The sequence below is a fragment of the Acanthopagrus latus genome, chromosome 7 (assembly GCF_904848185.1).
Source record: "Acanthopagrus latus isolate v.2019 chromosome 7, fAcaLat1.1, whole genome shotgun sequence".
NCBI classification, from domain to species: Eukaryota; Metazoa; Chordata; class Actinopteri; order Spariformes; family Sparidae; genus Acanthopagrus; species Acanthopagrus latus.
Window position 1 is genome coordinate 26,206,192 of NC_051045.1, and position 14,722 is coordinate 26,220,913.

The 14,722-nt window shown below is 40.9% G+C and overlaps 1 protein-coding gene across 5 annotated transcripts in view; it reads right to left on the reverse strand.

The window, feature by feature from the left end:
- The window catches only part of LOC119022986 (kelch domain-containing protein 8B-like), a 215,111-nt gene that overhangs the window by 11,974 nt on the left and 188,415 nt on the right, over nt 1–14,722 (reverse strand). For all 5 annotated transcript variants that reach the window (XM_037104537.1, XM_037104534.1, XM_037104533.1 and 2 more), the window contains one exon: nt 4,009–4,110. In XM_037104537.1, coding sequence (XP_036960432.1) covers nt 4,009–4,110 — 102 coding nt within the window. The remainder of the gene's footprint in view (nt 1–4,008; nt 4,111–14,722) is intronic.

A 14,722-nucleotide genomic window follows, 5' to 3' on the forward strand; every position in this document is an offset into this window, starting at 1 on the left:
GCTTTAAAAACTTTGTTTTCAAAGGTGCTATATACATACTGATTCTTGTTGATAATATAAGAATTTATATGCAAGCGCTGTATTCTGTCCTTGTCTGTATAAGTATGCATCTGTGTGAGAACATTTGTGACAAATACTCTGATAATGAAACAATCCCAGTCAGAATGGTTAGATAGTTGTTGATCAAGGAGGTGAAGAAAAGGTGAAGAGTTAAGGAGAGTCAATCCAGAAATGTCCACAGAGAAATTCACAGTCACACACATATTGACAATCACAGCGTGGCTTCTTAATGTGTGTGCATTTTCACATTATACACTAACATACTGAAGCACAGAGGAGCAATGAAGAAAAACAATGCAGCTTTTAAAGGCAAACTAATGTGTTGTGACATCTGTGAACTCCCCCAGGGTACCTTTTGAATTCATAATGCCATGTACAGTATGAGCAAACAAAATAAAAGCCTGTATGTGAGACAAGCTCTTTGGGTTAGTCTTTCTTTACAGCTGATTTCCATTAAACTTGGCTGGAGGATTGGTCACAGAACAGACCACATTGACTTTTGGTGTGGATCCAGATAAAGAGATATGTCAGTGATTATTTTGCATACACATACACGGACATCCAAAAGCATTTTTTTGTCATTTCAGACCTTAGCAGAGGTACAGCATGTGCTCTGCTGAGGGCCAGTCTGCTTGCTACTTTGCTTTAAAGTTAAACCTTCATCTATTCAGGAAATCTCACTGAATTATTATTATACTAAATTAGGATCTGTCGCAGGAGAGACCTGAGAACAAATAACTGTTCTGCATTTGCAATAAACACAAGACAACTAATTCAAATGCTTCGTTGGAAACTAAATATTTATGTATAGAGAAATTAAAGAGAGGGCATAATAACAATCGTCAACCATCCAGGAGTGATTATAAGATCCAGAGCAGAGCTCTAATCAAAACTTGTTAAAAAAAAAGGCTGTGATGTGATCAAAAGTGTCAAAAGCCTTGGACAGGTCTATAAAGAATGATATATATAACTGTATACAACTAGTACAACTGCATTACTGACAGTCTTCTTCATGGATCTATTTGCCTCTTTTATTTCCCAAGTCAAAAGGCAGAGGATTGGAAATGTGCCATGACTTACAAGCCCACAATTCCCCCATGGATTAAATGGCGAGCCAGCCTCACAGCTGACACTCATACAAAGAAAAATGTAACATCGACCTCCTTTCCTCTTGTGCTCACTCACTCTGTCATTTTCACATTACCAAAAGCATACAAACACTTCCATTTCCTTCTCGGTTCTCTTTGAAGCCTCTTTGCTTTCTCTCTGTCGCCTGTTGAATTTGTCTCTCAGCATGACAAGATCGGTGTGTTCATGTGTTTCTCACACATTCATGCACACACACACACACACACACACACACACACACACACACACACGTCAGGCTACATTATTGACTATCACTCTGTGCTGTAGACGAAGAAAAACTCTTCTGAAGTGTATCTGGCCCACATGGAAATGTGTGAAAAACAACCTGATGATTAAGAGCTCAATCAATAAATTACTATTTAAAGGCATGGCATTTTTAAACATTTCTTTGAAAAACAAGACCAGGGTTGAGATCTTTGTTAGCCTCTCTCTCATGCATAATGCAGAGTTTGTCTACTTTATTGTTGTTTTTTTCAAAATTACCAGAAACAGAGGTCCCCTTGATGTGTGTGTGTGTGTGTGCGCGTGTGTGTGTGTGTGTGTGTGTGTGTGTGTGTGTGTGTGTGTGTGTGTGTGTGTGTGTGTGTGTGTGTGTGTGTGTGTGTGTGTGTGTGTGCGTGCGTGCGCCTGGGTGTGTGTGTGCATGTGTGTGTGTATGTATGCAGGCTTACTGATCCACGTAGGTGCACAGAAAGTGTGTCAATATCTGCTTAACGAGCATGTCATCGAGGATAAAAGCTGACCTCAGTTTGGTTTGTAGCACTGTTCAGTCTGCCTTCACACTATATGTACTCTGACAAATGCAGCTCAGTCAAGGAGAAAATGGAAAGTAAATGGAAAATTAATTTGGTTGCGTGTGTGTGTGGAGTTTGTGATGAATCAGTAGTCGTGTTGTTTCATTTGCTGCTACCAGTGACATTAGCACTAACAACTTTACTATCTGTGGTGGGGCTGATTAAAGCCAACCCTGAGTCATTTGTTCAATTAGCAAATAATTACAATCAGTGTAGAAAATACTTGAAGTTACCTTGTAGTAGTAATGTTTGGCATCATGGAAATAATTATGTTAACACATCCCCATACCTAAATGACTGAATAGGTCGAGTGACAGTTACTCCAAAAACAACATGACAGTTGTATCCTAGCAGTGACAGATGGACCTTTGTGTTACAGTCACAGTTTTCTTAGGTTTAGACAAATCGGTTAGGTTTAGGAAAACATCATGGTTCGAGTTAAAGTGACTTAGCAATATTACTCCTGTTAATTCAGTTACAAATGTACCTACATTACACACATAACCTCAGTTATGTTTGAAACATGGCATAACTTTATTATGGATGGAAGTAAAAAAGAAGTCATCAGTGACTTATCTGCTTTTGGATTCCTTCTTTGCTACTTTAATATTTATGATGGCCACTAAGTTTGCTGCCTTACAAGGAACATCAATATGGGCTATGATAAGCTGATTGCACAATCAACCTATTTGGTTGTTTGTCTGATGAGGGCTGCCTGACGTTAAAGTCTGCTGAGATGAAAAATACCTTTTAACTATTTTATTCCCCTCCACAGTCACATAGTGTGGTGTGGTAAAACCTGGACATCATTTAGCAAAGTCAATGTTTTTGTTATTTTTATTGTTTTTCAGTAAAATGTCTGAAATAAGGTCCAGGGGACCTGCGTGATGCTTACTTCAAGGTTGGCCTACAAACAAATATCACTCCTCCACCACGTTCTTGTGCGCCTACTTCACAAGATCTGCCAAATAATCACAAAAAGCAATTTCTTTGTATAATTATATATCAAATTTGGTAATTATATTATCCTATAAAGTCATAAGTGCTTATGTAAGCTCGCACTAACCTGTTAATTCAACCAATAATTCTTAAAGTCATCCACTCAAAATCAATCTTAAGTGGTGAGCAAGAGGCACTGAGCTCACGTTTCATGTCTTATTGTTTCACTTTTTACTGTACTAAAACACAAATCTTTAACTTTATTTGATGATGAGAGAGGCCTTGTTGCTAAAGTAACCGCTAACAGCAGCTAACTGCGCCAGGCTCCAATGTTTACGGCCTGTGTCAGGAGCGAACACAAACTCTGAAACCAACTGCAGCCAGCTTCATGATAGGGGAATCCAGTGCGGAGGCGGTTCATAGAGTTTGGCTGCCATCAGACAGTTACAGCTGGCTCGCTTTAGCTGTGCAGGTAACGTTAGCTGACGAGGCCCCAGGTTGCCAGGAGCTAAACCAGCCAAGAAAACCACCTTTGTACTGTATTCCCTGTTGTTGGACTGGCAGCCGTCTATCTTGGATGCTGCATTAGGTCATTTTACGAGCAGTGATTGGCCAGCCCTCTGATCAATTAATCTCCTGGTAACTGAGTCACAGAGCCAGCTATTGTGACATGTCGCTGCATTGCAGGGGAGTAACTCACATTCAGCGTAAATACGTGGAGGCAAATGTCACTCTGCCTCCATTTCAGCTTGACTTTAAAACCACCGTTTTTTTTTTTAACCAGGCAATAAGTGCAGCCTTTGCTTTGGGTCTCAGAAAGTCTCAGCCTGTCAGCTTTGACTGTGGAAGATTCTAAAGCCAGAAAATTACCTCTGCCTGGATTTGTGGACAAATTTTAAATGCAGAGTTGCAAATTGGGGTGGAGCCAGGCACATGTGCAGGCAGATGATTGACCGAGGTAAGACCACTGCAAGGTGTGGCCATTCTCTTCTCTCTCTCCTTTCCAAAGCAATCAGCTAACAGAAACGAACACCTGAAAAAGATGGGGAAAAATGGATGTGCTCACCTAGACCACCAGCTGCAATTACTCTTCCTCCCAGGCAGCCTGCCACGAAGTCGGCCCTCTTCTCCCTCATCCTAGATGTCCGGCTGGGTTTGATCCAGATGCCTGCCGGAACAGAAAGTTTTTCACTGTCAAAGAAAAACAATGCACCACAGCCAAAGGTTTTATTGACACCCAAACATTTCATTCCAAACCCAGCTCATCTTGTCTGGTGTCAGGATGTTCACCTGGCTGCAGGGATTTGCTTCTATTCAGATACATGAGCATCAGTAATCAACAATATTGAAACGGTAACTGGGGTGTTGATAAGCAAAGAAACAGATTTTGTAGAAAACACAATGTGTCTCAAATGTCTTCCTCTGTTCCTAGTCTATGCTAAGCCAAGCGAGGTACAGCCTGTTATTAGTGTATAGACCTGGCAGTAGTATTGACCTCCTCACAAACTGTCATCGAGAAAGCACAAAGAAGTGCGTTTCCCAAAATGTCGGACCATCCTTCGACACAGATTACATGAAAGGATGTATTTTGTCAGAATTTCAAGCTTTGTCATCTTTGTGGCTCCCTGAAAATTTAAAGTAGGCAATCCTTGATGTGCCTATTTACCTGCCTTTGTTTTCTGACACAACCGATGACATGAAAATGGAGAAGGTCACTGCTAGACAGAGGGAAAGAAAGCAGAAATCAAAAGGGGAAGAGGAGAAAGAAGAAGAAAGAAATTGAATGCACTCCAGAGAGATGTGTGTTTGACAGCACAACAAGGTCTGCCTCAGGGGCTGCCTCACTCTCCACCTTCCCCCTATCTCTTCCTCTTTCTGTGGACTGAATCCCACTACCAAACAGCAGATTACATCTCTATATTTGGAAAAGTGATAAGTAGTGACACATCCCCTTTCTCTACTCCTTCACATCTCCGCTGCAGAGAGCCCTAACAAGAACACAACCGATTCACACAAATGAAACAATTTCAGTACACATAGAAGCAATGAGCTAAATAAATACATAACACTGAAAATGATGAGCTATACCCAGGAAGAAGTATTTTGTAAGATTGTGGTACCTTTTTTTTCTCTGTGGTGCTGTCACCAGGCCTTAAATTGTGTTTTTTTTCCACTCACTATTGGCAAATGACAAGGTCATTTGGGTGTGAAATATTGGACCAATGACAATTTTGACCTCATGATGTGTGTAGAAGTGAATACAGTTCATCCTGTGGAATGCAGAAATGTACAAAATGTCACAGCTATCCTTCCTATGTGGTTTGAATCCATTTCTTGTGAGTCAGTATTGTGGGACTGTAAATACACTGAAGGTGTTCAAAAAAAGGAAATGCATTTGATTACATAAGGATAAGACACCACCTTATATATAGAGGACACGATCATTTGTGCCAGCTTTGTTAAATATTTTGTTTAAAAGACAAATGAACCACTATGCATGCATTCTTCTTACCCAGCCACCATGCTGTGTGCATTGCAATGTTAGGTAAATATGCTATCAAACTTTCAAAAGTATGTCTCAATAGAACTGTACATTTGTCAATAAGTTAGCCATCTGATTTTTATGCTACCTGTGGTGCACAAATTCACTTCAAACGTTATTACTTTCCAACGTACTAGAGGCATCTTCCAGACTGAAAAAAAACAACAAAAAAAACAAGGAGTTTTGCAAATACATCTGGGATCACAGAGGTTCCACTAGGAAAGAATTGACTTTCAGTTGACTCATATAGGTACACAGAGCAATGCGGATACAAGGCAATACTCCAGGAACCATGAACGTGGTAGTGCTTGATGAAAGATCACTCAAGTCTTTAGGATTCATCTTCTGTAGAACATGGATATCTGTGTCAAATGTCACGGCAATCCATCCAATAGTTGTTTATGGTTCAATATGTAAAAATCTTTGTTTAAAACATTCAAAAATGTACTAAAATTAACAACAAAATGTCAAATAATCTTTGTAGACAATGTCTATGTCAATGTCAACAACAACACCAACACTCCCTTGTTGCACTGAGCTCCAAGTCCAGACAGAGTAGGCTTATATACCCACTAGCTGCATAGTTAATACGTTTACTAGCTAAAGGCAGCTACAATTAACAGCAGTAAGTGGTTTCTGTGGTGATATGTCGCTCCCCATCTGTTTGTAGGATGAATTTGGCAGGTGGCTGATTCTTACATACTGCATATTTAGGACATTTCATAAAAAAACAACAATGTCACCCTCATGGTAGAGCTTTAGGAAAAGTCCGATGGTTAGTTAAAGTAGGTGTCATCTTCTCAGGACTATGACTGTTGGTGGAAAATTTGTAGAGTGTGTGTAAAAAGTGTCAAAAGAGTTGAACTGACAAAGTCTCAAATGCAATCAATTGTAATTGTAAAGAGTTGTGGATGCATTCCAGTCTTGACCAAAGTGGTGCACAGACCAGCTGACATTGCACAGAGACATGCCACTCGACTGGCTAAAACTAGAGCAGGATAGAAACACCAAAGCAGAGAGGATCCATGGAAACACGAAACTGAGAGGAATATATCAAAAAGTAGCCACCGGTGACATGCATCAGCTGTGGTGCTGACTTGTTTCAGATTGTTACAGAGCCATACCATGGGGCAGGATTTACTCACTGATCCTTTCTCCGACCCCACATGCGATCATGAGCTCTGCAAAGTGACCGTAAAGCAAATACAAACGGGTGAGCCCAAGCTCCTCATGGTGGCCTTGTCACTGTCTCCGACCAGGTGAAAAAGTTATTAATGCCATGAGACCTCAGAGTCAACTTCACGCTGAGAGGAGCATCCTTTCCCGTGGAAGAGTTACCAGAACGAACAATACCATGGACAAATCCAAGAAGAACTTACAGGAAGTGGTGGAGGACAGTGCTGGTTTGCCAAGGTGTATCTGTGTTAATGCTTGATGATATACCAAGGTATCAATCGGTGGATAGATGGATTGGTGAACAGATGAATTGCCCTTCAACAACACAGTAAACTTAGTTTCACACTGCCTTACAGGTGCAGCCCTGAGTGGTCACCAGAGAGCAGTTATCTCACCTAACAGAAATGTATTTTTTGTAAGTCTATTTCTACTGCAGCCAAGCCTCCCAGCACTGGGAAAACACAATGCCAATTAAGACTTTGCCAACACTGAGCACAGCAGGGGCTAGAGAGAAAGCTGAATGTAAAGTGGTATTCATTTTTAACAACTTAACAATGGCCTAAGTCTTTGAGAAGTAGATTTGCCCTCTGAACTTTCATGCATACATATTGCCGATACTTTATACTCCTCGTGTTTCTAGCCATTTCTGAACTGTTAGAATGTACTATGCATCTTTATCCAAGAGAATTTAACGAAAACATCTCTTAGGTTGAAAACGCCAGCAGGAATGACATAGAAGGATGAGGGGATAAAAAAGCATGAATGAATCAACACATTTTCAAAGATGTTCCCCATGTTGGTTGTTATGACGACGGAGGCACATGCAAATGCAGCGGGCCAGTAGCTCATTTACCTTTTTATGTTCAGAAACCAGAAAAATAAATAGTAAATGTGATTTCCTGCTCAAAGATTTGAGGTGAGTGGAGCAGCTGATGAGACATCAGTCTGTGCACAGATAACACAACTTTAGATTTTCAAATTGCATATGGTGCATACAACAAAGTCAAATCATGTGCAGGTGATATGCCAGAGCATCCCATTACAATGAAAACAGATCATTTTTGTGCTCCTAGCATTTCAAAGTGGTATTATTCTCAGTGCCACCGTTGAAATGTTTTTTTTGTTTGTTTGTTTTTTGTTTTTTTTTTTCCCTCCGAGTAGCAACTACCAACAACACATGAAAAAACATGAGCTAATGCATCATTTAGTCTGTAATGGAGACATGAAAGTTGACTGAAATGGTGCCAGTCCGACTATGTTGCCAGATTTTATAAGAAACCAATCTGAACAATGATGGTGTCCATGTTTTATAGCCATTACATCGTGAAATCATCATCTACTTACATACTGATACTTTAAAATAAAAAATAAACTCAATTCTACTGCCAGTTTAAATTATGTGGTCCAAATATGACACAAAATGTCAGGTGATGTAGCAAGACCAAGTTGGGTGGAGCCTCGAGCGTGTGGCTCTGTCAAGCAAGCACAGGACTTCCATCCAGGAGATCCGTGTGCATGTCCCGTGTTAAACCAAAAGTCGATGTTGAAGTGTTTTAACTTACATCTGTATGTTAACGGATGTGTTGAGAATTTGTCTGTTGAAAAGAACGTGTAATGTAACACGGTGATCCTGCCCTCGGAGTGGGGCGGAGTGGCTGAGACAGCCAATCACCATATTACAAGCCACTGTACCTTTAAAATGATTTTTAATTTAATGCTCAACTTTAGCCTATTATAATTGTATTAACTATGCATCTACATACTGCATATGCAGGCTTAAGCATTGCCTATGCCACTATTAGCATGAGGTTGTTACATTATAGAATAGAATGCCTTCATTGTCACTGTACACATGTACGATGAGATTACATACATTGGAGTGTATTCACGCATTAGCATTAGCATTAGCAATAACTTCAAACTGGTAGCTCTCTTGCCAAGTAATAATACATTTTAGACACTGGTAAACCCTGTGGTGAAGAGAAGGGAGTTGGCACACTGAACGTGAGGTAATGATACAGAAAAAGGCCAGAGAATACCACAGCGGGGACTGAAAAGCCGGTTTGTGCGAGCAGATCGGCCAGACACTGAAGACTGTTGGTGATTGTTGTCCTTCTACCACCCTACATGTCGTCTTACCTAGCTAATGTTAATCAAATCCCGTGTTTTTTTTAGTTAGTTTTTTTTTTTTTTTTGCTTCACCCCAGCACTCCTCAACAGTCAGAATAAAGCGCTAAGGGCCATAATGAGATTAATGGAGATTACTTACATTGGCCTGCACATTTCTAAAAACATTCAGCATTTAATTAGGATCAAAGTCTTTATTTTTCAAGTAAGATTGGACTCCCAAAATTCTTTCCAACAGCCCTTATCACCTGATTATCCATGACAGAGAGGATCCCCCATGAACCTGCTCTCCGCAGAAGTTAATGGGAACGACTGCCGTATCCCCAGCGTGCGAAATTTGACTTTGGCGCATGCACTGCAGGCAATTTGAAAGTGTGAAGCCATATTATTTGTACACATGAGAAAGGGTTGGGGGGCGAGAGGCATATTTTTTGTGATCACACAAATGATTTGCGGAGCTGCTGCAGCTCAGGCTGTAGGGGAGAAATGGCAGAGGTGCAGAACAGCTAAATGGTAATCTCTGAGTAAGAGGAGGGGAAGGGAGCGTCACCAGCAGCTCACGTATAAATTTGCTGGTGGCATCACATTAGCTATTTACCCGTGGAAAATGGTATGGCCACTTAACATGCAAATATGGTGTGGACATATGGGAAGAGAGGAGTGAGCATTTGAGCTTTCTAACAGGCATGTATGAGTGCAACTTTTGCAGTTTTCCTTTTCTTCCAGGTGCTGTCTGTAGGTAAAATGTAGGTAAAAATCAGTCAATGAAATCTCTCTCTTCTGATTGTTTCCATAAAAATACATAGTGCTCCTTTAATGACCACTAAACTCAAGGACAAGCATTCATACTACGTGACTGATTCGTCTTTGAAAGCTGTTTCAACTTGAATTTAAATAAACTAATTTATGATCACTTTTTATTTCTGTGGGTAAGGAGTTTCACATATCGATCCACCAAACCAAAACAGATGCCTTTCAAAGAAGGATTCTGCAAAAGGACACTTTAAAGCTCTTTAACTGTGTTACCAAGCTACAAACGCACCATTGTGTCACTGAACACCTAAGAAAAATGGTTATTTAGACATCAGTTCAAATATTGAATCATGGGATGCTCAGATGGCCTTCAAAAGAACAAAACGTATTACACTTTCAGTTGCAATGAGCAGTTTCAAAATCAGGGATCGATCAGTTGTCTATTTTATTCCACAAATTCTCCATCCTTGTCAAAAGGACTGCTACAGAGATCTGATGACCTCATTTCTTTCCAACTCCACAGTAATAGATTGTTTTCATCTGAAATTTGTTTTATGTTTTCAGGCCCATCAGACGCTGATGAAAAATGACATCACTTTAGGGTATTTATCAGACTTCACATAGCTCCCGCTGGAACCGCAAAGGCTTTTATACTACTTTATAAAGCAGTATTCCCTAGCATCTGAAGACAGAGTTTGGTCAAAATCAGAGCATTTCCACTTTAATGCAGCAATGTTTGCATTCAGGCAGGACCTTTGTTGAATGTCATTCCCCATCTTCATACGTTTCTGTCATCTCTTTACTGCTGTCCCAAAAAGGCACACTGTGCCTATGTACAATTTAATTGAAAGGAATAAATATTAAACACAATGGAATACTATACTCTTAATGCATGAAATATGGCAGTGGTGGGTTCTTATCAAAAACTTTAATTGCACAGTTATACATGTATATTAGGGATATCACAATCTTGATTGAAAGTTGGATATTGACTGAAATGAGGTCACAAAGATGGAATCCAGGATTTAGACACGCCCCCCAGTGTCATAGCTGGCAGGTAAAGAAGCTCACACAGCATGTTTAGTCAACTTTTGGAGAAACATAACCAAACGTCACATTGCGATGGCCAATCACTTAAGAAAGTAATGCGTCATGTGTATTCACTCAGTTTGGCATTGTGCATCAATTTGAAAACACATCAGCTGATGCTGACAATCGCTGTAGGACAAGCATGTTCAACCTACTGTGGCAGAGGCATGACCAGAGATCATAAACAGAGTAAGGGGTCAGTAGCAGGGCATGTTATTTAGCATGGATAAGTACATAGGGAACACAACAGACATTTCTCTATGTAGCGTCACTACACTTTTGAACTTTCACTTCTGTTCAGTCTTGTGCCCCACACACAGTAATGACAGCAATGACTTAACTGTTATTTTTAATCCGTCGATGAGGACGAACCACCACTAGTAGGTCCAGCATGCTAGTCGCAGAACAACATAGCAGCTGCGTCTTTTGGTAAACTGATCAGCGCGGGTCCCGAACATGTCACACACAGATCATGGAGTGACACTTCCACACCGCCACACCAGCCTGCGCTGTTTCGCTGCACCACCATCTACTTGCCATATAGCATAACACAGGCAAAACAAATATGGCAGGACATCTCCGCAAGCATAATGAATGATGAATGAATAGCATAATGAAGTAGGCTTAACTAAGAATTATACTTATATATACATATATAGTATATACTATATAGTATATACTAGTATAGACTTACATAATTTACATATATATATTTGTTGTGAACTTAAATGACATCTGCCGTAAAGAGTGCGCACTGCATTTACAACAAAGAGTCAGTAGATGGCAGCTACCTGCGTCTTTTGTTTACAGTTAGTTTCCCATTGACTTGTGAGATAAGTAATTGTTACATTTATATTGTTGATAGATTATCTAAATTTTACAATAAGGCCTTTTGCAAATTAATAATTGAAATTATATCACACCATGTAGACCATATTTCAAAATAAGAATTTAAAATGTTCATGGTTATCATGGCATAAAAAACAATGATCCTAGACTAGACTAGTCTAAAAATGACATAGCTATCTGTGCTAAAAAACTGCAAATATGTTCAGAAATGTCCAAAGTCTTGAAGAAAACAATAACTCTTTCAGAAATTCTCTCAAACCTTTGATCTTAAAGTCTATTCTCCCGCACCCACCTGCTTATTTTCATTGGTCACGTTGATGGATTGAGGGTCCATCTATCCAGTAAGAGATAGAAGAGTGATCTATCGCCTCCATCTGGAATAGCTCATCTTCTGGACATTACCTAACTCTGCTGATGAAAGATTTAGTGCTTTCAGCCTAAAGTGGACCAGATAGTCTCTCCATGCTTGTATGGAAATGTATACATTAAGTCAGCTCTGAATCTCTAGCAGAGAGATAAATTCAGTTTTAGCGCTCCCTAGGGGTTCTCGTTCTCCGGCTTACCTTTGGCGCACACACAGAGCTGATTAATGGCTCCTAAGGGCCCTAGACTTGTAAACACCATACTGGCCACACTTCTTACCTCACCATAAGGAAAAACAAACTGTCGCAGTTAAATCTTAGCTCGGAATGTGTAACTGTGCAGACACCTAACCACAAACACAGCTGGAAACGTGTCGATGCCTCATTAAAAATACAAGATTGTTGCCATAAACATGGCTGGAAATGTCCCGTTGCCTTGTCAAAAATATTTTGTTTTGTCTCCACAAACATAAAATGTCCTGGCATCACGTTAAAAACTGGTGGAATGCACACAAATGTTGGAACAGCCGACATGATATGAGACACTTAATGTAATAAACGTTGTTTGCAATAAATGTTAACTGCCAACCGTTTTTTCTGGCGGCTGGGCTGCTCTTGGAGCGAGGATTTGTCAGTGCTAATAATTCACCATGGCAGAATTTGCACCAATATATAGATCTGTTTAATTTGGAGAGTTTGTAACTGAGGATGATATTGCATCTTCATGGGCCTTTATAAAATCCATAAAACCTGCCCCTATCACATAGCTTTTATCAAATGAGAGTGAGTGTGAATGCATGTGTGTGGTGAATGGTAAAGGCACTATCGGCCAGTTTTACCCATCATTTTCCAAAACACTCAGTGAGATACCATGCGAGGTGGTGGCCTGACCATCAGGACCATCATAGTCTTGCCCAAGGGCACTGTGTCATGAAGACAGGAGGAGCTGGCGATCACACTGCCAACACTGTGATGAGCGGACGACCTGCCCTCCCTCCTGCCTCCGCCTCAGACTGAAGTGTGTGTTCTCACACAGAGGCCTGTCACATGTGCACACTCACACACAGCTTCTCACAAAGCTTGTCAAGCAGAAAGCGACCGAGAGTGAAACCGTTCTCCCGTATAAGAGGGAAAATCCTCATGCAGCATTTCTCGCTGCCGCTCCAGTCTATGAATGAACAAATGAGCCACTTTGACGAGGGACTGCTGCCATTTATCAGCACAAATTATTCATTCTGTTGCCCTTGCCAGCTACAAACTTTGGGGAAGGGGAATGAGCAGGCAGTGATTTACTTTGGCCGACGTTTCTCTTGTTCCTGTTGGACCAGCTGAGTGCAGAAGCAGCGCGCACAGACCGACCTGCGATCATCCACTCGGTCCGTGGTCATGTGCGCGAGCGAGGGTGAGCTGAGTGACGTGCGGGGCAGATATGTGTCTGGTGGACTCAGCTGGAGGAGAGGAGAGGGTGTTATTTAAAGCTCAGAATCAATCCTCTTCCTCCTCCTGTTTCGCCCTCCCAGACACCAGCACTTCACTCTGTACCCAGTAAGACAGACACACACACACACACACGCACACACACATACTCACATACACACACACGCTTAGACAGGCATATGAGCCAGAAGCAAGAGCTCTCACACACACATTAAGGCACAAGCCTTCAAATAAATCCACAGATTCCGCATTCCAATTTGCACACGGGCGGATGTCAACGGGAATATGCACAGTTTCACCTATGCATACAAAACCCCCTCTCCCTTCAATTCACACATTCCATCAAATGGAAGGATACAGTTACATCCCCCATCTCGCCCCATTTCCAGCCAAAAAGTATAAATGCGAAGATATTGGCAAGGAAATGAGGTGGTAATGACAGCGGGCGCTCTCTGGGATCGCACTCTGACAGAAGGCCAAAAATACATTTAATATTTCAGGTTGAAATCAAACAGCAACACCGCATGTGATCACAACCCATGAGCAGCTCAGGGCGCCAGTATACCCATGCCAGTTTTGTCATAAAATGTTAGCTAACATGAAAAAAAATGTTTTTTCAGCCGCCCGTAGTACCAAGACAGTTTGTCCTCCTTTTAAGATGGCTGACGTTTCGAGGTGTATTTAATTTAAGGTTTACTGCCCTGCACAGGGCACAGGGGTATAGGATCGGGTGTTTTTGCTCTGTTATGTTGACTGCTGACTGGAACTGGAAGGGAAATGTACCTTGCTTCATGAGCGTAATATTACAAAGAGGAGAGGGGGAACAGAGGAGAGAGAACCAGAGTCTCTGGTGAGTACTGAGTTCATCGAGAGCCTGACCTGAATTCAAACACACAGTTACCCTGCGTGTGTCTCATTCACGGCCAGTGCACTATATAGTCGTCTGGTTGTATTTGTATTCTGGCTGTAGCGGAGATAATGGTTTGAAGTTATAGTCACATTTCATTTAGTCTTGTTTGCCAACTCCCCTCCTCACTCTCCTCTGGAATTTATAACAGCAGGCAACCAAATAAAACACTATTAGAAACTACATCTGCCCTTGTTCTTTTAAAATTGCATTCTCTACAAATGATAGATATCGAAGAATATCTATCATTTGTAAAAAGCTGCCGTGAAGATAATTGTTATTATACAGATTATTCCACTATTCAGTGTAGAACTGATCCATCTTGTATATTCTAAATTCCCTTTATGAAAAATTACAAGCCAAGCTAAAATGAAAAATTATCCACATTGTGAGCAAACAGCTTCACATTATCTTATCTGGAACGCAATATATAACTATTACAGTCTTCCACAACAGTATTCACCACTCAGACATACCCACCACTAATCTCAGCGCGTGAGTCACCACTGAAAGTATCAGCAGAATGGAGAGAAATGAC